Source organism: Rhinichthys klamathensis, unplaced genomic scaffold (genome assembly GCF_029890125.1).
Source record: "Rhinichthys klamathensis goyatoka isolate OS25496 unplaced genomic scaffold, OSU_Roscu_1.1 h1tg000554l_1, whole genome shotgun sequence".
NCBI lineage: Eukaryota > Metazoa > Chordata > Actinopteri > Cypriniformes > Leuciscidae > Rhinichthys > Rhinichthys klamathensis.
In genome coordinates, this window is record NW_026607023.1 from 2,923,631 (window position 1) to 2,948,866 (window position 25,236).

The 25,236-nt window shown below is 44.8% G+C and overlaps 2 protein-coding genes across 2 annotated transcripts in view; one reads left to right on the forward strand and one right to left on the reverse strand.

The window, feature by feature from the left end:
- gabra3 (gamma-aminobutyric acid type A receptor subunit alpha3) overlaps nt 1-25,236 on the forward strand; it is a 597,199-nt gene that overhangs the window by 19,196 nt on the left and 552,767 nt on the right. The gene's annotated exons all lie outside the window — the stretch shown is intronic.
- On the reverse strand, nt 14,953-17,245 carry LOC130073602 (uncharacterized). The gene is made up of 2 exons (XM_056239112.1): nt 15,582-17,245; nt 14,953-15,307 (listed from the first exon to the last, which is right to left on the reverse strand). Exon 1 carries the CDS (start codon nt 17,224-17,226, stop codon nt 16,108-16,110), a length of 1,119 nt encoding a protein of 372 aa, XP_056095087.1. The 5' UTR covers nt 17,227-17,245; the 3' UTR covers nt 14,953-15,307; nt 15,582-16,107.

Genomic DNA, 25,236 nt, shown 5'->3' on the forward strand with positions numbered 1-25,236 from the left:
TTAGTGCACAATCGACATGAGGCGATTTTGTTTGTGCGAGCCCTGCATTTTTGCGGGCTGTGTTTGTGTGCAGAATTGAGCCCTGGGTTGTAGGCATTTTCAATACACTCATAACACCATCGGCTGTGGCCGGAATACCAGAAAATACACCATTTATGTGATTTATCTGGGTCGCCGTGGGAACAGCATTTGTGTGCAGGCAAGCGGGCATGGTACTGGCTTGCTTACTGCAAAATACACTGGAACAGTCACATTTTCTGGAACTGAACGAGCGAAAATTTCAGTGGAAGTCTGGAAACGGCGAGACTGAAACACCGTCGATTTCCTAGGAGGCTAGGAAGACTTGTGTTGGTTTCGTTTTACAGAAACCGTGGTAGTGTTTGTGGGCACTGGGTTGTGGGCACATTCACTACATTTAATGCACAATTGACATGCGTCGATTTCATTTGTGCGAGCCCTGTACCGTGGCGGGCTGTGTTTGTGTGTAGAAATGAACACTGGGCTGTGAGCATTTTATTACACTTATAACACCATCGGCTGTGGCCGGAAAACCAGAAATACAAAGATTACATGATTTTTCTGGGTCGCCATGGAAACGGCCTTTATGTGCAGGCAAGCGGGCCGTGGTACCAGCTTGTTTACTGCAAAATACACTGGAACAGTCGCATTTTCTGGAACTGAACGAGCGAAAAGTTTCGGTGGAAGTCTGGCCGCGGCGAGACTAAATTTTTTATCTGCTGCGAGAGCCGGGATCGAACACGGGTCTCTCGCGTGAAAGCTTCGGGTTCCGCCACTGGGCCACAGGGAGAAAGACACTAGCGCAAGCAGATAAGAGAGCGTCATCACAGTTTTGTGTGTGTCGGCGTTTGTATGCAGGTGTGCGTGTTATACAACAGGCTCATTGCTGCAATAATGACATTTTCAGCCGCTCAAACTAGGAGCTGAGAAATGTTTGAGAAATGGAGATTAGTCCGGCCTCGGCGGGGACTAAAACACACTCTTTTCTCATTTGCCGGTGACGCACGCCCATGGGGGGCGGGGTAGATTTCTTATAACGTAAAGAAAGCTAGCCGCGGTTTTTAGGGCTCGCGGTCTTGATGCTGGCCCGTTTCCTTGACGACTCACGGACAGAAGGCGGAGGTCCACAGAGCTCGCCTGTTGCGCGGGCGCCTCCCAATCGAGGCCGATGCTTCCCACGGCCTGAGAGAGCAGACGCATCAGCTCAGTCTCAATGCCGGTTCTCTTACCAGTGGTCTGGCGGGAAACGCTAGCGGAGGGGAGGTCCACGGAGCTCGCCCAATCCTCGCTATCGGATGCCAGAAGAGAACACGCCTCGGTGGGTTCGTCGAACTCGTGGACGGACGCGGCGGCAGGCGGCAGGCGGCGGCCGTTGTCCGTCAGTGAGCGACTCGAGCGAAGCCGGCGAAGCTGGCGGGCGAACCGGCGAGCTTTGGCGGGCTGGAGAAAGCTCGGGAGCGCGCTGGGCGCGGCGCTTCTTGCGGCGCGGCACCACGGCGGGCTGTGGTGAAGGCTCGGAGAATGATGCCAGGCGAGTCCTCAGAGTCACCATAGGCAAAAGCTCGCAATGAGGGCATCCGCCGTCAGCGAGCGCGAGAGCCGCGTGATCCTCACCCAGGCAGGAAACACAGATGACGTGCCGGTCTCCGTCGCTGAGCGGGGCGCGGCACGAGCCACAGGATGGCATCTTTAAAAAGACGCAGCTCTTTTGTGAAGAGAAGTGTGAGTCGCGTCAAGTAAGCGAGCAAACACTCTCAGCAGAGTAAAGATACACAGAGTATAAAAAGGATATAGAACGCCGGAAAGCGCAGCAGGTACGGCAGTTGAAGGCGGCGAGGCCAGCGACTCCAGAGCTCGTCCCGCTGAAAGGCTTGCTTCGACGGCGCGGCTTCTCACTCCGGATCCAGCGATGCGTGTGCGTCGCTGAAGAGATAAAAATCAGCTTCTACCAGCCTAACGAGCATATTTATAGGGTGAGACCACGCCCTTTCTGGCGGGACGTGACGATATGGGCGCGAATTGCCCCCATTGGTCATTACGTCACGCAGAGTCTCTCTCGATAGGCTGCTGCATTTGCCGCAAGAGCAACCAATAGGCGCGCGAGCTGTTTCGCCTATGTCTGCTTGCTGCTGCAAAGCGTTTTACATTAATAAAAAATTAAGGATAATTTTTGGCTTCAATATCTCGTGGAAAAGAGTTTTTCCCCTAGCGTAAAGCTATTACGCAGTACGAGAGATACTCTCGTAAGAGAACGCGGTTTGGCGGCTCCTCTGCGGTTGGCCTGTCAGTAGCGCGGTACCGCAATATTGCGGTTATCGCGACAGCCCTACTGACATGCTCTGACATTTGTGATTATTTCTGATACTTGTGACATTTTCATGGCTAAAGTCTGATTACACTGTGTTCAGCACAAACTCTGCTACGTAATATGTCAGCAGCATGTATGTAAAAGTTTTTAGTTTTGAGATAATGGCGTTTATGCGTGGTTTGTGAAAAAACAAAAAACAAATATCACTGAAATAAGATCATAAAACCCTTACTAATTATTTCTTCACAAGACTTTTGAAAATTGTATCACGTAGCCTAGAATATTTGCTTCAAAACTATGTGAAAATCATCCTGACTAATTCAGATAAGACAATAAAGTCTTTTATGACGTGTTTTGTGTGAATCTCTCATTAATATGTATGCTTTTCACACCTGAGGAAGACAAAGACCCCTCCCATAATGGCCCTATAAGGTGCTATCAGGCCCTATCATTAGGAGCCTTGCACAAAGAATGAGGAGAGCCTTAAAAAAGAATGGCTTTTTGATTGTTTGGATTTATTTACAACACAACATAATCCAAAGATACACAACAAATGACAAAAAAGCACATTATTGAACACACTGATCTTTAGATCACACACACACTCTGTTCAACAGAGACCTTTGTGCCATTCCTGAAACATAGTACATACCTGTCCATGTTCCATTTACCATGTTCATGTACAGAGACTCATGTGAATGTCAGCAGGACTCAGTGGCTCAGTGGTCCCTGCAAAAAAAAAACAACAACAGCAAACAAAAAAACAACTGTGAATGCTGATATCAAGAGAAAGGCTGCACGATTTTGGGAATACATTTGAGATTTTTCTGGTTAAAATAGCTTTTTACAATTTATAAAATACACACACACACATAGCCTACATATATATATTTAAAATGAACACCAGGTTTGTTGTGCAATGCATTTAGCCAACGTGTATGGCTGCATAAAATAATAACAATAGCCTATAGCAGGTGGCCTAGTAACACTACACTAGAGAAAAATTTATTGATATGTTACTTCAAATGTTTACAATCGTTATGACGTTCTGACGTAAACCATGAAAGCTAATGTTTGGTGCGTTTTGCTTTTCGAACTCAGAGCGGGCGCAGAGAAAATTTACTGGATCGAGCAACTATGAAACATTATTATTAACATATTATACATATCTAACGTTACATTTGAGCAGATATCCACAAACACCGTATTTAACAGTAAACCCGGATCTAAACATTATAATATTCACCATAGTAAACACTATAGCCTACTAGCCTACTATATCATGCTGTGTTTTATTATCAAACATAAGAACAACCTTGTGTCGTACATGAATATAAATTTCGTATTGAAAGGTATGCCTGCCTGTCTATAGTTCATATTTCAACATGTTTCTGTCGATTTCATACATTTTAGTCTAGCAACAGCTTAACTGCAATTCAACAATAACACTAACTAATATTATTCATAATACATTTCTTACCTTACAACTTTCTTATCTTCAAATCGCGATCTTCTTCTTCTTCTGAGGTAAGTTAAATCCAATGTAAGATCACAGCATGTTTTCCAACCTCGGCGAAAAGCATTGGACTGATGAAGTTTGGTGCGTTGTTTTTGAGCTAATGAGGGCGTTGCGTTCCTTCACGTGGATATTTGCATATCAATCTCTTTTGCGCGCGTGGGCGTGGTCAAATAAAAAATAATGAGCAAGCGTTTGAGATACTGGAAATCTTGTTGGTTTTATACAAATTACTTAAACAGAGAATATTTGTTTTTGTTTTGAATCAGATAATTTAAAAGTACACACATGTTTATAAAGATATATGGCTCATAAATGTGAGACAAGTATTCGCTGAGTTTTGTTTCAGTTTATAGACGTGCTCAAGAAAAAAAAGTTCACCGAGATGGAGAGACAGAACGCATACCCCGTTTATTTTCTTTATTTTACAAAAGCACAATGGTTTGTTTTTATTGTAAGTGGACACATACAAAAGTAGACATCTCACAGATTCTTTTTTCATGTTTTTTTTTTCTGTATGACCATAAATGACATAGTATTCATTAACCAAGTAAAAAGTCTATGCTGCTGCTATGTGAAAAAAATCGAGCAAATCACGCGTGATTGCCGAACCCAGAGGGTTAAAATCCTTCTTAAATCTTCGTTCGCGAAGCCAAGCCATGATGATGAGATTAGGACTCTTGACTAACATGGTATAGCCTAATGGAAATGCAGATACTTATGCTTAGATTGTTATTGCATAATGTTTTTGAACAGGTTACATTTTATGTTTTGGCCCTTCAGTTGAGTTCAAAATAAAATGGACACAACGAAATAAACACTTGATTTTTTTTAATTAGTCGTTTAGATTAGTCGACTAATCGAAAAATTAGTCCAAAGATTAATTGTTAGAAAATTAGTCGTTAGTGGCAGCGGTCACAGTGTGGTGTAGGAAGATGAAGACGATGAGTCAGAAGGCTCCAATACAAACTTTTACTAAATATAATAAGATTCCAACAGGTACAGACAGGCAGGATGAACACACACACACTAATTAGAACTAAGAACCGACCAAGACTGGCTGAACTGAAAAGAACTAAATACAAACACAGATTAACAGAAACCAGGTGACACAGATGAACACTGATTGGCAGAACACAGGTGATGCAGATGATGATGAGTGCTGGCAGGTGCGGCTAATGATGAAGGAGGTGCAGGTGTGGTCCAAGGAGGATGATGGGAACTGTAGTGCAGACGGAGACTAACACATGACAGTGAAGATGACACTGACAGAGACGATGACAATTAGGTGGTGACTGTGACTGGGGCGGGCATCCTGGACTCCTCCCCCGGAGGGTCACCAGGGGCCGATGACTCCAGGACGGTATGGGGGACCAGGGCGGAGCAGGTTGTTCGACCATGGCGTAGACGTCCCTTTGGGCGGCCATGGCGGAGACGGAGACAATTTTCTTGGGCTGAGTTATGGGGACAGGCTCCGGGAGGGACAGGCTCCGGGAGGGACAGGCTCCGGGAGGGACAGGCGCCGTGAGGGTTCAGGCGGCGAGGCGTCCATCTTGGCCGGAGGTGAGGGTTCAGGCGGTGAGGCGGCCATCTTGGCCGGAGGTGAGGGTTCAATGGAGGCTGACTTGGCGTGAACAGTCTCTGGGTCGGCGGGCATGACTTGAACAGTCTCTGGTTCGTCGGGCATGACATGAACAGTCTCTGGCTTGGCGAGCATGACGTGAACAGTCTCTGGCTCGGCGGGAATGACGTGAACAGTCTCTGGCTCGGCGGGCATGACGTGACGCGCAGGCTCGGCAGGACTGATGTGACGTGCAGGCTCGGCAGGACTGACGTGGAGCTCAGGCTCGGCAGGACTGACGTGGAGCTCAGGCTCGGCAGGACTGACGTGGAGCTCAGGCTCGGCAGGACTGACGTGGAGCTCAGGCTCGGCAGGGCTAACGTGGAGCTCAGGATCGGCAGGGCTGACGTGGAGCTCAGGCTCGGCAGGACTGACTGGGAGCTCAGGCTCGGCAGGACTGACGTGGAGCTCAGGCTCGGCAGGGCTGACGTGGAGCTCAGGATCGGCAGGGCTGACGTGGAGAAGCTCAGGCTCGGCAGGACTGACGTGGAGAAGCTCAGGCTCGGCAGGACTGACGTGGAGAAGCTCAGGCTCGGCAGGACTGACGTGGAGAAGCTCAGGCTCAGCAGGACTGACGTGGAGAAGCTCAGGCTCTGTAGATATAAAGTGAAGAAACTTAGGCTCTGCAGACATGAAGTGAAGAGGTTCAGGCTCGGTAGACATGACGTGAAGAGTCTCAAGTTCGGTGTGAAAATGTCTATTAAAGGTGCTCTAAGCGATGTCACGCGTTTTTTAGGCCAAAACATTTTTTGTCACATACAGCAAACATCTCCTCACTATCCGCTGGCTGCCTGTCCCCTGAACACACTGTAAAGAAACGCGATCTCTGTAGACAGCCCAGGCTCCACAAACAGCAACAAAAACAAACTGCGGCGACCCGCTCCCCGAAACATAACAAACTGTTCCAGCCAATGACCGACAAGAAGGGTTTGGGGGGTTAGTGTGCGGATTAGGAGGAGGGAGGGTCTAGCTAGCCTCCGTTTTGTTTGACAATAGTTCGAACGTCAACAAGAAGTGACGTCACCCAGGATCGCTTAGAGAACCTTTAAGGGAATTTCTTCCGGACCTTGGACGAGGACAGGAACAGAGGATTCATGAGGGGCGATCTCGGTGGGACGAGATACTGGACGGGTGGTCTCAGCGGGATGAGACCCTGGACGGGTGGTCTCGGCAGAACGAGACATGAAGTGAAGATCAGGTTGGTCAGGCAGGACATGAAGATCAGGCTAGTCTGGCATGACGTGAAGATCAGGCTGGTCAGGCATGCCGTGAAGATCAGGCTGGTCAGGCATGACGAGAAGATCAGGTGGTGATGGTGGTTGAGTGGAGATATCACTTAGGCTAAGCTTCACTTAGGCTAAGCTTCACTTAGCCTCACCCACAGTGAAGGCTGAGCCACTCAACCTCAGCACATGATCCAGGCACTGAGTAGGGCTGGGATAAACGATTATTTTTTCGATGCATCGATTAATCTAACGATTCATTTTTCCAGGCCGATTCGATTTCGATTCGGTTATCGATTATCTCCCCATTAATTGACTAATAGCAATTTATACATGTTGATTTACATATCTGAATGAAACAACATGAATTCCTTAACATTGCAATATATGTTTATTGCTCTTAAAATTCCAAAATAAAAGACTATACAAGTGCAAACTAAAGTAATGCATTCTTAGTCAGAGGTAGCATTCAATAAAACTTTGAAGCCTTGAAAACACATAGGCCTAGCTTACTGAAAGAAAGTGCATATTGTAATTCTTCTTTAAGATGAAAATAATAACTTGATGTCTAACATTCAATAAAAAAAATTCTATAAATATTTTTGAGTCTTCATTTTCTTTTCTGACATACATACCCTACTCCAGTTCTTGTTAAAACACACCAGACATGCAAATTATGCGCATTTTTCCTCACTTTTTGGGTGAAATCATATTTATTTTATCCATCAAAAGTGTGCTTTCACTTTAATTGAGCGTGGGCAGCAGCAAATTAAGACTCTGCGCCGAAACCCGCGCTTCACTGTTGCTCACGCGCTGCTCCTGCTCCCGCTCCCGGTGTGAATGCACTCATTGATTAACATGCACGCCGGGGGGGAAAAAACCCGCACTCAGACATCCCAAGTCTCCCGGAAGTTCCGGGAGTCCCCCGCCGTCTCCCTGATGCCCGCAAATTAGTTCAAATCTCCCAGAATCTAGAGCGCGCATGCGAGACAGAACATACTGCGCGCATAACATACATAGCGCGCACGGCAGAGAGCGAGAGACCTCCGCTCTCTCCCTCTCTGCCGTACTCGCGCTATGTATGTTATGCGCGCAGTATAGTCAACAATCCAGTCAGCTACTACTCTCCGGCGCCGCCATCTTTGTTTTGGGTCTGACCAATCAACGCGCATATTTTGCGTCGACGTATTTTTTGCGTCGACATCATCGATGACGTCGACACGTTGTCCCAGCCCTAGTACTGAGCGAACGTACCTGGGATCGCTGCTGCTGGAGTTGGTTGGTGCAGGGGATAGTCCAGTCCAAGCCCGAACACTTTAATAAGGACGCCATCTGTCCAGTTGACCAAGCGTGAAAGCTCTACAAAATCTTGCACGTATTCCTCGATTGGACGGCCATCTTGAAAACAGGTCAGTAGACGACCTAGAAATTTGATGGGTGCGGGAACTACCCATATTAAATTTAACTGGTTGGTTCTTCTGTCACGGTGTGGTGTAGGAAGACGAACACGATGAGTCAGATGGCTCCAATTACAAACACAGATTAACAGAAACCAGGTGACACAGATGAACACTGATTGGCAGAACACAGGTGATGCAGATGATGATGAGAGCTGGCAGGTGCGGGTAATGATGAAGGAGGTGCAGGTGTGGGCCAAGGAGGATGATGGGAACTGTAGTGCTAACACATGAGAGTGACGATGACACTGACAGAGACAATGACAATTAGGTGGTGACTGTGACAGCAGCACTAAACAGTTTATGTCTGCTCTCTCTCTAAGCCTTTGGTTCTGCTAACTTCATGGAGAGATTAGCATTTCACTTTTAAAGGAATTGTCCCAAAGTGATGAAAGTTACTAGGAGAAATTATTAGTTGTGCTGTTGTTTGGTCCAACCATCCATTATTCCTAACTTTTAAAACTTGATTTTGTCCTCAAGATATCAAAACTGCTTGTCCTTTTTCAGGGAACTAAAATTAACTTATTGAAACTGAATTCATTTTTATATATTTTTTTATTCATGGGGTGGAAAGAGGCAATGTTATTCCAGAATGTTAGACTCTCTTCAACTCTCCCTGCCAGTACTTATAATTTACACTTTGACCAACACGTCTCATCTTCTAAAGGTAGTTGTCACACATTTTAGCATGTAGATAATGTTATTTTTCAGTAGCTTCAAGTGACTGTTTTGACTTAATTTTATTTTGTGTAGAATAAATATTGTTAAACTTTTATTTGATAAGACCAGTTTGAAGGGGACATGCTCTCATTAAGCAAGCCCTTTTTTTCTTTGTTCAATTTTTTATTGACAGCTGAACTTGTAAGTTGAAGAGACAAAAGGGAAAACAGAAGACTTGCAAAGTTAAAGATAAGGACAGAATTAATTTTAGATAAAAAATAATTTTTGAGGTCACAGCTTCACATTTTCCCCACAGCTTAAAGGGGTCATATAATGGTACATGCACTTTTTAAAGTTGGTTGTACTGAAATGTGTGTTGGCAGTGCCTGTACACAACCATCATATAATGATAAAAATCCATCCAGTGTTTTTGTTTTAATCTCCTTATATGTTTTCCCCTGCCTCAAATCGAGCCGTTCGACCGTGTGACGTCACACGGTCGGACGCCCCTCCCGCGATTGTTGAATGACAGCATCGTTTCAACACAGACCCGCCCTCGCTCGTGAGCCAGCTGTCAATCATAGTCTGCGCGGACCGGCGCGGTCATTGTTGATATGCTGGAGCACTGTCTATGAGCAGAATGGCGTCTAAGCGATTGTGGTGTTCTGTTCTTGGGTATAATAACGAACACAGCAGTCATTTTAACGTTCCTAAATCCGAACCGCTGAAGACGCAGTGGCTGAGTTTGTTTTCGAAGGGAATATTCCCCACGAGCAACGTCAATGCTTTCATGTTTGCGCGAATCATTTCTCACCAGACTGCTTTATAAACGAGGGTCAGTATAAAGCTGGTTTTGCTAAGAAGCTGCTCATGAAAAAAGGATCTGTACCAGCTATTCGTGTTCCTGCTGAACCTCTAAAACAACTGAAGTGAGTGTAACGTTTTATTAAACTTTATATTAATATTTATATCTTTGCAAATTGCCAGCTGCACGCTTCACGATGAATGCGTCTAAGGTTTACACTCAGGGTACATTACGGCATATTTTTTATGTACGACGTTCTCAATATAATTCATAATACCACGTTTATACTGAACAACGCGTTATGGTTATTGTGTTATAAATGTGTACGCACAGAACAGAGGGGCGGAGTGAGCACAGCTCATGATCATTTAAAGGCATATGCACTGAAACGGCGTGCTGAAAACAGAGCTGTTTTTGACCAGGTAAAATAACTGTTTTCTTACAATACTAATGAGAATTTTTAATTAAAGTATATTACAAACTTTTAATTTAGACCCTAAAGAATCATATTAGCTTGTACAAAAATGGCATTATATGACCCCTTTAACTACTTATCATCTTCCCAGACTTTTCGGTGGCTGCCTGCTCACAAGCATATAATGACCTGGACTCGTCCATAAAAATTCAACCCACTAACCATAGTGGTCTTCAGGCACAGATTGGGACAATTACTCAGACCTCGATCATTTCTCTACCTTTCTTTCGTCTGGTCCTGTGGCTGCACTGGCCTCGTTAACTACGTGTTGACTGCACCACACTAATTTTCTCCTGCCTGCCGGAGCCCAGTCAACATTTTACTTTCCATTTCTACCCTATTAATCATTTCCAGACTCATTGTATAAAATTTATTTCATTATTTCATATAGAGTCAGTTGGGATTGGAGGTGAGCCAGATTGAGAACAATAATGGTATTATGATTTCAATTGGCATTAATCAGTATGAGGGATAGGGTTTTAGATTGCATTAGCTATTGATCAAACTTGAGGCATCAAATGCGGTCGGTCAATGGAAGGGCAGCAGGTTATCAAATTGAGGCATCTTAAAATGACATGTCACTAAATTGTTAGCTAACAGATAAGTTGTTTACACAGTGGAAGCAAGTGTGTAGAGATGAGGGCAGAGAGCTTGAAACCTGTCACATCTGAAGGGCTAGAATGCCTTGGCAGGAAAGATAATGCACAGTGACACACATGGCACTTGACTGATGGTATTGATAAGTCATGAGACCCACCAGAGTGCAGGCATCTTGTGTTTAGTTTACCCTTTAGGTGACAGTCATCTGTGAAGCAAAACTTTAGAACGGCTTATATATATATTATATATATTGTTCTAGAGCAAATGCAAAAATATGGAGACATACAGTATATCAATACAAATTTGGAAAGATATTGAGATATCACATTTTTGTCAAAGGCTCTACCACACCAACTATCACACCCTCTAATCCAGATCATCTGCTCCCAAACATCGAAATACTAACACAGTAACCATCAAGTATCGTTATACCCTTCCTCTGGTTCCTATAACAATTTTAGGTATCGCCCAGCCCTAATGCATACAGTTTAAAATTTGAATATTCGGAGTGTAGCATGTCACTGTGTAGAAGTCAATAATGATGGAATTTGTATATCTTTCAAATTCAAGCTAATTTGACACTGCTTCTTAAAAATAGGGATGCGGCAAAATAAAAATTCTGGGCGGAAACCGAAAATTCTGAATGCACTTGGCAGAAAGCCGAAACTGAAAATGACCTTTTAAAAATAATTATTTATTTCTGGTTTTAAAAATATTTTTTTAGAATTGTATTATTATTAGACTTTTAAATTAAATGCAATCATTTTACTAAATCTGAATTCAAAAAAAAAAACTACAAGCCAATACAATAACCACTCTTTTATTATAAGTAACACACAAAAATTGGACAGCCCTATATTAAAATAATATTAAATATCAATATATCAATATATTGTCCTTCATTCAGTTCTATGCAACAGAATCAGATTTAACAGATTTATTTTTTGACTAATTATCAAAATAAAGTATCGTCCTACAAAGCTATTATTATCAGAGCATGTGAGCAGATAGCAGGGAGTGGATCAGTGAATGAGAGGGTAGCGTCATTTTACCAGCGTTGCCCAGCACTATATGAGCGTGGCGCACACACGGAGCGGGAAAGAGGAGCTGCACGCAAAGTTACAAAAAATGCTACGCGAGATTAAAACCTGATTGCTGAACACGGAGGGACGGCATATTTTCGGCTTATATTTTCGGCTTATATTTTCGTCTTTTTTTCTCTTTCGGCCAAAAAACGAAAATACCATTTTCGACGGCTCAAATTTCGGTGCATCCCTACTTAAAAATACAATAAGCATGGCATGCAAAACAGAAAAACAGCAAAATGTTACATACCACTTAAATACCCATCTAGTGCATGTGTTTATAGGCCAACAATTAAAAAAATGGAACCAAAGAAATGCAAAAATGTGTCCTGTACGAATGGCTCTTCGTACTGCATTATAACCAACAAGCCTGGAGTGTAGATTTTTTTCTTTTATTATAATGGTATTCATTAAATGCATGATTATATTCTCAATTGCTATGCATACAAAGAAGCTTAATTATAATTCTAAAAAATCCAGATAATGTTGGTGGACCACTGATAACCTTGTGACGTATCTGCATTTGACCCAGAGGATTGGTGGGCTGTCTGAAAACTAGTCGCCCTTGAAGAAAACCTGTATAATTAGGCTGGTTTAGGATTGTGTTCAACAACTAATGGAACACAACAGAATAGAGACATGTAAGACTCTCGCGCACCGCTAAAGCCCTATTCAAGAAAATTGCATCTCTAAAATGTATCCACTGCTGCTAAAATATTGCAAAAAGAAATATTGATTTTGACCGAGTTCACTTTACTAAATTGTATGAAGCATGTGTGGACAACCCATCTCCAAACATGGATCATCAAGAATGCATTTCACTAGGTGTATTTTGATTAATTAAAAGCATAAAAAAACTATGCATTGCTGCTATCACATCTGATCATTGTTTGACAGAGCCGTTCTTTGGCAGTGTGCCATGCATCTATAAATAAGTTGAGATGTGCAGGTGTGACTGAAACATTTACTAATATCCTCAGTACTGGAGTGAATGAGTATATTTACTCTATTTAGAGGGTCTACACTGGTCTCCAGACTGCGACCGAATGGTCGCATTTTGCGAAAAACATTTCTACTGGTACGACAAAATTTTGTTAGAGGTTGTACTGGTGCAACCACCAAGTTGCCCAACGGATAAGAGCTGCCATTTCTGTAACATATGAGAAACATCAAACTGAAAACGAAAGCGGAACGGAACCAAGCTACTCGTTTTAGCTGGGTTGCGCCGACCGTTTATCAGCTCGGAGCAATAATAGACAATGCAGTGCATGCTCATACATGGGCCTATCTAGGGTCAGACTATCTGAGTTTGCTTATAGCCCCCCAGCTCAGCCGCCATGTGTTGTAGTTCACCCCGGTGAACGAGAGGGTCGCTTCCCTGCACCTTCGGGTCGGGGACAGGTCTCTCATTGTCTTGTGTGCCTACAGGCCGAACGACAGTGCAGAGTACCCGTCCCTCTTGGAGTCTCTGGTCTCTTTTTGTGGTCGTTTCATCTGACCTCCTGCCGTATGTCTTGGACACTCGGGTGAAGAAAGGGGCGGAGCTGTCAACTGATATGTTGGATCCGATGGCGGGGGAGGAAGCTGGACAGACTCGGCAGACCCAAAGGGCTCAGAGGTGGACTCGTCCATCACCCAAGCTGAAGTCACCGAGGTAGTCAAGAAGCTTCTCGGTGGCAAGGCACCGGGGGTGGATGAGATCCGCCCTGAGTTCAGGGCTCCAGACTAACTTTTGAAACTTGAAACTAACTTGAAATAATTTATATTAAGGAGTGAACATAGCCAATAAACACCCTACTGTTTACAATGGTATTTTTTTTAAAATAAGTGTTTAAATAAGAGTTATCCAACATCTTAAAAAATTTTGTTTTAGGACAATCTTTGAAGGATGAACAAAAAATGTGTTGGTCATCACATTAAAAATAAATGTAAAAAAGCATTTATATATGATATTATAGTTTTGAAGTGCTAGAAAAGATGTGTATGCTGCGTTTGACTATTTCTGTCACATTATCATATTTATGGTTAGAGTTACTTACTACATTAGCCTAAATCCATGGTGAATGTTGCTGATTTGTGGACTGAAAGCCTTCTATAAGTTTTTCCCCTGGTTTCCACGTCAGCACTGTTTGATCTGATATCTATGGTTTATAACAGAACTCTGCGCCGAATCGGAATGTTTCTCACTGGATCTCGTAGCGATGATGTTATTAATTCTGAGGCGAATTCAATGGATTTCTTCACTGGATCTCCTAGTAACAGTGTCGCGTGAGCATGATCCCCCCGCGACTGGCAAGTTCGGGTCTTTATTTTACTGTCAATGGTTCGGGGCGCTGCTCCATAGATATACATAAGAAAGGCTATGCGCTGCTCTGTCTATTATTGGTCCAGAATAATTAACGGTCCGTGAAGCAAAAATGAGTAGCGTATTTTCGTTCCACTTTCATTTTGTTTGCATTCGCTGCTTGGTAACGAGTCGATAGATCGCTCATTGCTCAGACGCACATAGCAGCTTGTGATATTTGTCTTCGTCTCCTTCCCACAGACGTTTACGCGCGCTCTCTATTCTTGTCACACTCACTTATTCCGGATTCATTGACGCGCCCCTTCCACGCTTAACCATGCGTTTAACGTGAGGCAAATTTACTGGTCGCACACTCTCAAATTTTAGTCGCAAAATGCGACCATTTGGTCGCAGTCTGGAGCCCTGCCTCAAATCTCTGGATGTTGTGGGGCTGTGTAAAGAGGGAGACCTAATCTGGTGGCAGTTTGGCGCTGGCTCTGACACACACACATTATAATTTGCTGCTCCTCTGTTACCGCTATGGTCCGGGTGCACACAAGACCCATAGCATTTGTTCATTCAAACTCAACGTACCCATCGCCCTGCTACAATAAACTCACATCACATACACACACATACATAAACATTCAAATCGGTTTACCAGTTCGTTTATGTGTTGATTCTGGGTGCGAAAGAGACAGAGATTAAACCTGATTGTTGGTATCTAGGGCTATTTGTGGCGCTCTGTCATGTCTCTGCACTAATGGCGCCACCCAGAACGGAGGATACTATGTGTTGTGTGATGTGGGAAATGTTGTGTTTATAGTTAATTTGTCTTTGTTAAGAATATTGTGATGTTGGTATGCATTTTATGGGTTTATTTATGTTTGTGTAACGGTGGTCAGGCAGTGAAGGGACTGAAACCAGAACTGGCTTTTCTCACATTTATTCCTTTGGAGAATCTTTGGAAAAATCAGAACAAAACATGCCTTCAGGCACTGGTGTACATATAACAGCATCCGATGTAAAGCATCCCGCTTCTGATCTCTTTGGTAAATTGTTACAAAAGAAACATTCATACAGAAGGATACACCTTTAGCATACAAGAAGGGTATAAAATAAACATAAGAAAAATAAACACAGGAAAATATTTCCTCATTCTGAAACTAATTCACATTTAACATATGAAGCAACATACCTTTGGAAAAATCAGAACAAAACATGCCTTCAGGCACTGGTGTACATATAACAGCATCTGCACATACAAAAATAAAAGAAATACACACTGAATACACGGCTAGTTACTAGCGGAGTTTACAGCTAGCCACGCTAGACTCAGAGTGTATGAAATCGTGGTCATAATGAAAGCATTAATAAACTTTCTCTAAGTTGCTGAAATTGCACCTGAATCTTAACAATACATGTAAAATAATATAACACAGATCATATGTCGAAGTTTTCAACTTTAAACGGCATTTTACAGTTATATCATTAAAACAAAGTGAGAGTGCTTTATACAGTGAACCTACCCGATGTAAAGCATCCCGCTTCTGATCGGGTATGGCAACAACACAAGGACAAAACGCAGCAGAGCTGCAGTACACCGTTTCTCCAAAGGAGGGCTCCAAAACACCAAACTCAATACAGCTGCTTAATTATGGTGAAAATCACATACAAACACTAACTGACATTTCTAACTCTGTTACACCCACCTCCCCTGAATTTCACCAAATTTGAGCGGCAATACTTTAAGTACATTACTTTCTAACACTAGACAGAGGGTCACCAATTACAGGACAGCCAACCCAAAGGTATCCAATAAGGATGAAGTGGAAGAAGAGGTGCGCAAACTCTCCAACCAACCACTGGCAGTAGGGTGCCTTATACACCCCACAAGACCCACGTATACTGTGTACTAAAGCCACTAAGAAAAGTAAGGAAAACAAAAACAGATAAACATTTCTTTTAATAAAGCTCACCAGAAAAGCTTGGACCATATAACCAATGTTACCAAACGTGTGTATGACCTCAACTCTAAGTCTAGTCATGAAAAACCTAAAACACTGACTTCCAGATAGCCGTCATAGACGGATGTGCGTGAATAATATCTTGCCTTGACATAGTTTGAATTAGTCTGTCAACTGGCTTAAGAATGCGACCAAATCTAGACCTCACCTGTGTGAACGTACTAGGATTTTCAGACTGTGAAACAGAAGCTACTGTGTCAACACTATCCATGTCATTAGCTTTGTCTATCTGTGTTACAACAGTCTGTCCATCCATGTTGCTGGCAACAACTGTACTACCGTCAGTGCTTGTCACAGGTGAAGAGTCAGAGGCCATGAACTGGTCTCCTATCTTGTCCTCAGATATTACCGGGTCACTTTGAGAGACAAGAGGAACTGATTCTATTCCTCCATTATCAGCTGACTCAGCTTGCGGGGTATCAGGGAATGGTGATAGTGCAATCCACTCTACAGTTCGTCCCTCAGAATCCACTTGCCCTGGAACAGTTATGGAATCAGATTCAACTCTCCCTCCCTCTGTTCGTCCCATCCGTTCTCCCTGAATTCCCGGGCTAGAAATTAGATCATCACAGTCCTCACTCATGTCGTCACGCAAATGACTTTGTCTCACTATTGACACTGAGTCCTCACTTGGGTTTGACTGCTGAACAGAAGACAAAGATGAGACTGGGTCATAGATCACACTTGTGTTTTCCACAGGCAGGAAATTCACCAACATCAACAGATTACGGTGTACGACTTTCTCCCGTCCAGAGACTGTGTCACATATCCTGTAAGTGTGTGTTTCGGTGTTCCTGTCTACTACAGTGTACACAGTGGATTCCCAACGATCTGCAGTCTTCCTCTTTCCTCTTTCCTTTTTGTTAGCCATTAATACACGGTCACCAACTTCAATGGTAGGGCCCTTGACTCTCCTGTTGTAGATCTCAGTGTGACGGTGCTGTTCTTTCATGACATGTTCCTGAGCTATTAACATAGCATCTTGTAGATCTTTCGTCAGAGATGCAACATACTTGTCATAGCTGACCACAGCTGGATCATTCAGAACAGTACGGAAAAGGACATCGACTGGCAGACGAGGAGTCCGTCCAAACATCAAATAAAAAGGCGCATATCCTGTTGTCTCATGAACTGAGCTGTTGTACATGAATGTGAGGGTCTGAAGACGTCTTGGCCAATTAGCTTTTGTGTCTGGAGCAAGTGCACGGATCATATTGCCAAGGGTCCTATTAAAACGTTCCACGCTCCCGTTATCCATAGGGTGATACGGTGTGGTGTGTGATTTCCTAATACCAGAGACTCTAAGTAGCTCGCTGATCAGTTGACTCTCAAAACTAGCTCCTTGGTCACTGTGGATACGTTCTGGAAACCCAAATACACAGAAGAACTTGTCCCAGAGGACTCTCGCCACCTGCTTTGCTGATTGATCCTTGCAGGGGAATGCCTGGGCCATCCTTGTAAAGTGGTCAGTCACCACCAGCACGTCGACCGAATTATTCCGTGCATCCTCTGCTGACCAAAAGTCAATACAAACAAGCTGTAGAGGCCTGGTGGATGTGATGCTTTCCAAGGGTGCCCTGCCAGCAGGTTCGGCTGTCTTGCCGACGATGCAACGCCTGCAGTTGCGGACATAATCCCTCACGTCCCTGTCAAGACTAAGCCAAAAGAACCTCTGCCTAGCCAGCCCAAGACTTCTGAACTGACCCTGGTGACCAGCATCGTCATGAATACCTCTCAGGACAACAGCTTTAAGTGACTCAGGGACTACATACTGGTGACGCTTTGACTTTGTGGTCTGGTCTCTTGAAACTCTGTAGAGTATCCCATTGCTCACGATAAGCTTCTCCCAGTGCTTTAAATATCTCAAAACAGTGACTGATTCTTTCACTCGCTCTCTCCTGGATGGTCTGCGATGTCTTTCCACATAATACAAGACTCGAAGAAGGGCTCCGTCAGCGAGCTGTTCATCACGAAGTTCCTTCTCTGTGTAAGCAGGCAGTGAATCCTGACCATCAGGGACAAACTGTGGCACGTGGTGCAGAGCGGCAACAGCACGGGTTCTTGCTCCAGTCTCCCACTCACTGTGTGACTGCAGGACAGCAGATATATCATCCATCCCAATGGACTGAGTGTGAACACATAAAGGAGCAGACATACTCCCAACACGATCATCACCTTGCCGTAGATTCCCATCATAGGCACTGGAGTAGCGAAAGGTGTCTTGAACAGAGTCGCACGTCAAACCTTGGACCTCAGAGAGAAGTGTGGTGTAAGGCTCCTGAAGCAATCTAAGACTGACTCTCTCTTTCACAAAAGGCACACGGCTTAGGGCATCGGCAACAACATTCTGTGGACCTGGAACATACTTTATATCAAAGCTGTAGCTGGCTAGCTTGGCCACCCAACGTTGCTCACAGCAATCCAACTTGGGCTTTGTCATAATGTGGGTCAATGGATTGTTGTCTGTCCACACCGTGAACACATGACCCTTCAACCAGTGGCTGAACTTGTCACAGATGGCCCACTTCAATGCCAAGAATTCTAACCGGTGTGCTGGGTAATTCTTCTGAGACAGAGAAAGTGATTTGCTGGCAAATGCGATGGGCCTTGCCCTTGTTTCTCCCTCCTTGATCTGCGATAAAATGGCACCAATACCGTCAAGAGAAGCATCCACAGACAGCATAAAAGGACGGGTGAAATCTGGGTGAGCAAGGACAACTGTTTCGGCCAGTGACAATTTCAGTTTCTGGAAGGCTTGCTCCATGTCAGGGGTCCAGTCAGCAGTACTCAACTTCCTGCTCTGAGACCTGTGTTTACTCATTAGCTTCTGCTTACTTTTTCGTTTCTGGCCTGACAACAGAGAAAAGAGTGGCATAGCGATAGCTGAGTAATTGGGTACAAAGTGTTGGTAGTAATTGATCATACCCAAGAAGGACCTAACCCGTTTCGCTGAGGGAGTCACACCGTCTAATTCCATGAGGTCAGCACTTGTCATTTTCATGATGCCCTCAACCTTGCTGGGATCAGTCGACACACCAGCTTCATCGACTATGTGCCCAAGGAACTTCACAGCCTTTCGAAGGAAAAAGCACTTTTTGGGGGCTAACTTCAGGTTGTGGCTACGTAATCTGCTAAACACCACCTCCAAACGTTGTAGAGCAGTCTCTTCATCAGGAGCAAAGACAAGCAAATCATCTAAGTAGCAAAGCAAACTCAGATAGTTCTGATCTCCAAAAATGCTAGTCATCATACGCATAAAACTTCCAGGGCTATTGCAGAGACCTTGTGGCAAACGATTGTACTCGTATAAACCCATTGGAGTGGTGAAGGCAGAGTACTTTTTGTCATCTTCGTGCAATGGCATGTTATAGAACCCGGAAGTCAAATCCATGGTACTAAAAAGAGCGTTTCCTCCAAGTGCTGCTAGGCAGTCGGCCTGGTGAGGGAGAGGGTGAGCATCTTTAAAAGTTCGCTTGTTCAGCCAGCGAAAATCCGTACAGATTCGGAGATCCCCATTCTTTTTCCAAACGAGAACTAATGGAGACTCATATTCACTGGTGGACTTCCTAATGATTTCCCTCTCTTCCATCTCACTCAGCACTTGGCGCAGCTTCTGATATTGACTTGGGGGCACCCGCCTGAAAGGGAGTCGGAATGGCCTGTGATCGGAGAGGTGAATGCGATGGACAAAATATTTTGCCTCTCCACAGTCCAGATGATGACGTGAGAAGATATCATTGTAGCGCACAACCAGTTCAGTCAGCTTGCTTTTGCACTGCTCGGACACTTCACAGCCGTTTATGTCAATCTCACTCAATCCAGCTGCCTTGAGTTTGTCGTCAACAGAACATGCTTTATTCTCAGATCTACTAGCTGCTAAAGAACACCTGGCCATTGAAACCCCAGTGTGTGTGTCATCCATATCTTCAAGGGCAATGCAGGGAAAAACGTCAGCTAACTTAGCATTGCGTCTCACCAAGACGGGTTTATCAGAGGTGTTGATCAGCTTTAACGGAACCCATCTGTCTCCCCACAAAGACGTCACCATTCTTGCCACCAGAATTCCCCTTGGAGCTGAGCGGCATGATGTGAGTTCAGCCATCACAGTGCTACCAGGAGATACAGCAGCCGACTTGGGTAGCTTTCCCCACATCAAGTACTCACGACCAGGTTCAAGACACACTGCCGAGTTGCTTCTCACAGTGCCTATCTTGGAGGGGACTTCCTCACCTCTCCAACGGTCCACACCAGCAAGCATGGAGAGAAACTGTTCAGATTCTGGATCACCAGCAGGACAAGGGGCAGACACAGCTTTCCAATAGACATCACACTGCTTATACTGATGAAGAACATGCTTGATTACATTGGTACCTAATATCATTTCATCATGCTGGCCCTGGACAACTAGAGTAGGAACTATGATCTTGCAGCCATACACCTCCATCCGAAGATCAACAGCTGACTTTGGCATGACGCGACGGCCACCACAGCCAATGAGGACAACATCCGTACTGTACTGATCATGTGCTGTCAAAGCTCCAGCTTCTCTAAGCTTCATCTCAGCAGTTTCACTTATGGTACAAGCCATAGAGCCACTGTCTAGCATAGCGTTCAGGGTCACTGTATTATCAATCATCACAGGAGTATAAAAAAGACTGTCACTGCCGACAACTTTGTGTATGTTCTGAAAGACAACAGTTTGAGTGTCATTACAAGCCACCTTGTTCATCATGTAAACGGTTTCTGCATTTGAAATATTTTCACTTCGGGAGTTAAAATTATGACCCATACTGTCTCCCTCTGAATATGAGTCTACTAGTTTCCCTTAGACTGAGGCTCAGGGGAAGACCTGGTGGGGCATCCCACCCGTGTGTGGCCTGGGGCAAGGCAAGTGAAACACAGCTTCTCTGACATGCAATGGGTGATGGTGGTGTGCTTGCTGTCACCACAGACACGACAAGCTCTCTCTCGATTACCACCCTGGAATCTTCCGCCACGAACACTGCTGCGCTGCTGCACTTTCCCCATCATCTGCTCTAACATGGCCATCATACGAGACATAATTCTATCCTCAGTGTCTTGACTATTCTGTAATACAGCTGGCGTAGAGGCACATGAGCGGGGGCATGGAGTCTGATGTGAGGTGCAGCTCTGACTTGAAACTGTGACAGAAGAGGGACACTGCTGGTGACACATTGGACTAGGTACTGGAGCAGTAGTGATGGTAGTGCACTGAGCGTGACGCTGCTCAGGCACAGGCTGAATGTAAGTCGCTGGGTTAGGCTGCATGTTGGCAAGGGTGGCGGTGTGGCTCTTTACCCGCACATCTGCACAGGCCCTTCCAGAGGCCCTTAGCTCTCTCTGATAGTCATCAATTCTCAACTGTATGTCACGTGCACTCCACTCATGGATGGGCTTACACTTAAAGATGGAGGAGAGTTCTGGGTCGGGACAATGCTTGACAAACATACGCGTCACCTCATCACCGGAATCCTCCATCCGCCTGCCTTGACTGCGGAGGCCTTCATCAGCCAGATCAGCTGCTCTGTTTACTCTCAACCAGTAATCAACTGGGCTTTCGCCAGGTCTGGGCAGAGTGGAGTAAAAATCTGCAAGTGGGGGACATGAGGACACATCACTGAAATACTGGAGGAGAATATCATAAATGAGGCCAGGGTTCTGTTTCACGTCGAGAGTCTGATCACTGCGCAGGGCAACCTTCACCACATCTCTTGCTTTGCCCATCAACTTCCCCATAATCTCTTCTGCCTGCTCATCCACAGGGCACCGTTGCTTTCTCAGATAAGCTTTAGTTATGTCAATCCAGTCCTGGACTGGATATTTGTCAGAACCGTCACCTCTGAACAACTTAGGCTCTTTGTCTGATTTTACATGTACAGTAACTGGTGAGTCTGTCTTTCTCACAGTGCTAGAGTCAGTTCCTGTACAAGTAGGTGATGTGTTCTGCATGTGTACGATGTGATGTTTAGGGGATGGGCCGCCCTGCTGTTCACTGCTGTTATTCACTATGCCAGCAGACATTAACTTGGCTACAATAGACTCACCAATCTGGGCACCTAACTGTCCCACCATGCTTGTGAGGTGATTAATAGCAGCAGAATCAATACTGCTGGGTGTGGATGTGAGAGGACCCTCCCCCAAAGACTGGCCAACGGGAGTATAACCTGAGTTCTGACTTGACTCTGTACCCCTCCCGCTGTCAGCTAATGACTGGGAATAACCCACCTCCCCACTGTCCAACCTATGTCCAACAGCACTGCTATCAGAACCCCGCCATGCACCCCACATACCCCTCCCTTTAGGAAGAACTGGACTAGCAAAATTATCTCCAACATTACTGTAACTATATTTCTCAGCCATAATGGCAAGTATCTGCGTTGTGTATTATCAAATGCAAAAAATAAAATAAAAAAATAAAAAAATAATAATTATAAGAGATAACAATATCAGAGAAAGAAAGCTGTAGCTTATTGTTTATCAAAGATAACGAACAATTCCCCACATAGGAATAATTTAAACACAGTCCTATACTGCCTAACCATATACAAAGACAACTCTAACCACACTTGATCTCGCACACTCGAGCTGGACTTCAATGCAGCATCCACGGCGATCGGCGTTGGGCTGATCTGGGAGATCGACAGGTCACGGCACCAGTGTAACGGTGGTCAGGCAGTGAAGGGACTGAAACCAGAACTGGCTTTTCTCACATTTATTCCTTTGGAGAATCTTTGGAAAAATCAGAACAAAACATGCCTTCAGGCACTGGTGTACATATAACAGCATCCGATGTAAAGCATCCCGCTTCTGATCTCTTTGGTAAATTGTTACAAAAGAAACATTCATACAGAAGGATACACCTTTAGCATACAAGAAGGGTATAAAATAAACATAAGAAAAATAAACACAGGAAAATATTTCCTCATTCTGAAACTAATTCACATTTAACATATGAAGCAACATACCTTTGGAAAAATCAGAACAAAACATGCCTTCAGGCACTGGTGTACATATAACAGCATCTGCACATACAAAAATAAAAGAAATACACACTGAATACACGGCTAGTTACTAGCGGAGTTTACAGCTAGCCACGCTAGACTCAGAGTGTATGAAATCGTGGTCATAATGAAAGCATTAATAAACTTTCTCTAAGTTGCTGAAATTGCACCTGAATCTTAACAATACATGTAAAATAATATAACACAGATCATATGTCGAAGTTTTCAACTTTAAACGGCATTTTACAGTTATATCATTAAAACAAAATGAGAGTGCTTTATACAGTGAACCTACCCGATGTAAAGCATCCCGCTTCTGATCGGGTATGGCAACAACACAAGGACAAAACGCAGCAGAGCTGCAGTACACCGTTTCTCCAAAGGAGGGCTCCAAAACACCAAACTCAATACAGCTGCTTAATTATGGTGAAAATCACATACAAACACTAACTGACATTTCTAACTCTGTTACATTTGATGTTGATTATTGGTGCGAGTTTATGTAGTTCTTGAGCACCGTGAAATTGCCCTTTGTCACCGGTTTTGTTCATCATTTTTATGGACAGAATTTCTAGGCGCAGCCAGGAGCCGGAGAGTGTCCGGTTTGGGGACCACACGGTTTCGTCTCTGCATTTTGCGGATGATGTTGTTATGTTGGCCCCATCAGACCAGGACCTTCACCATGCACTGGGACGGTTTGCAGCCGTATATGAAGCGGCTGGGATGAGAATCAGGACCTCCAAGTCTGAGGCCATGGTTCACAGTCGGTAAAGGGTGGCTTGCCCGCTTCAGGTTGGTGGAGAGTTCCTGCCTCAAGTGGAGGAGTTCACGTATCTTGGGGTCTTGTTCATGAGTGAGGGAAGGATGGAACGGGAGATTGACAGACAGATCAGTGCAGCTTCTGCAGTAATGCGGTCAATGTACCAGTCTGTCATGGTGAAGAAGGAGCTGAGCTGCAAGGCGAAGCTCTCGATTTACCAGTCAATCTACGTTCCTACTCTCACCTATGGTCATGAGCTGTGGGTCATGACCGAAAAGACAATATCCCGGATACGGTCGGCCGAAATGAGCACATCCGGTTTAGAACCGCGCTAGCTTCGAAAAAGCAAGTTGATCACAGGGATGTAGGAAGTATGGCAAAGTGACGCATCGTCTCGTTCCCTTTCTCAGGTAACTAGGGTTACAGTCGTAACCTGATAGAGAACTTGCGATGGGTCGATGACGCTTTGGGAACGAGAATGCCCAACACGCCTTACAAACAAGAGCCTGTCTGTGTGAATACTGAGAGCACAACTAAGACAAGAGCACCTGTGAACCTGGAGTAGTGCCTAGGTCGAAGTTGTAAAACCTTACGAATGTGAGTGGAGAGGACCAGCCCGCCGCATACCTTATCCTACAGGGATAACTACTTATAATAAGGCTTCTAAGCTGCCATACTCCTATCCTTGCCTGCGGAAAAATGAACCCGCAGTAACTCCAGCACTGTACCAATCGGGCAGTAAACTGGGCCCCACTGTCCGAGATCCTCAATATGAAGTGAAAACCCATCACTTAATACATACAGTTTCCTCGTGGAAGGAGCTCTGGAGAGAATTATGGTCTCCACAACCTCAGTTAAGAGACCAAAGTCAATGAGTTGGGCCCCTTCAGAGGCCAAAACCACAGGTTCCATATCTCTGGGCTGGGGTGAAGGGTCACCCCTTCCACTTGAGACTGAAGGTCCCTCCTGACTGGAATCTCTGAGAGTGAGCCGGGTCCGGGAACCAGTCAGCTCGGCCAGTACGGTTCTACTAGTAGTAGACTTATTCCGTCCTGGCGGACCTCCTCCAGAACTCCTTGGAGTAGAGTAATCGGGGAAAGACGTACAGACATAGCCTCGGCCATGTCTATACCACAATGGCCAGCCCCAAGGGAGCTGGGTGTGTGAGGGAGAACCAAAGTGGACCATGCGTCGTATCCTGAGACGCTAACCGATCCACTTGTGCCTGGCCATAAAAGCCCAAATGTGCTCCACCACCTCGATGTGGAGCCTCCAATCCCAGGGCCTCAGCCCATGCCTCAACAGGATGTCTGCTCCTACATTCTGATGCCCCGGAAAATAAACTGCTCTCAAGGAGAGCGGCTTCCCTAGGGAC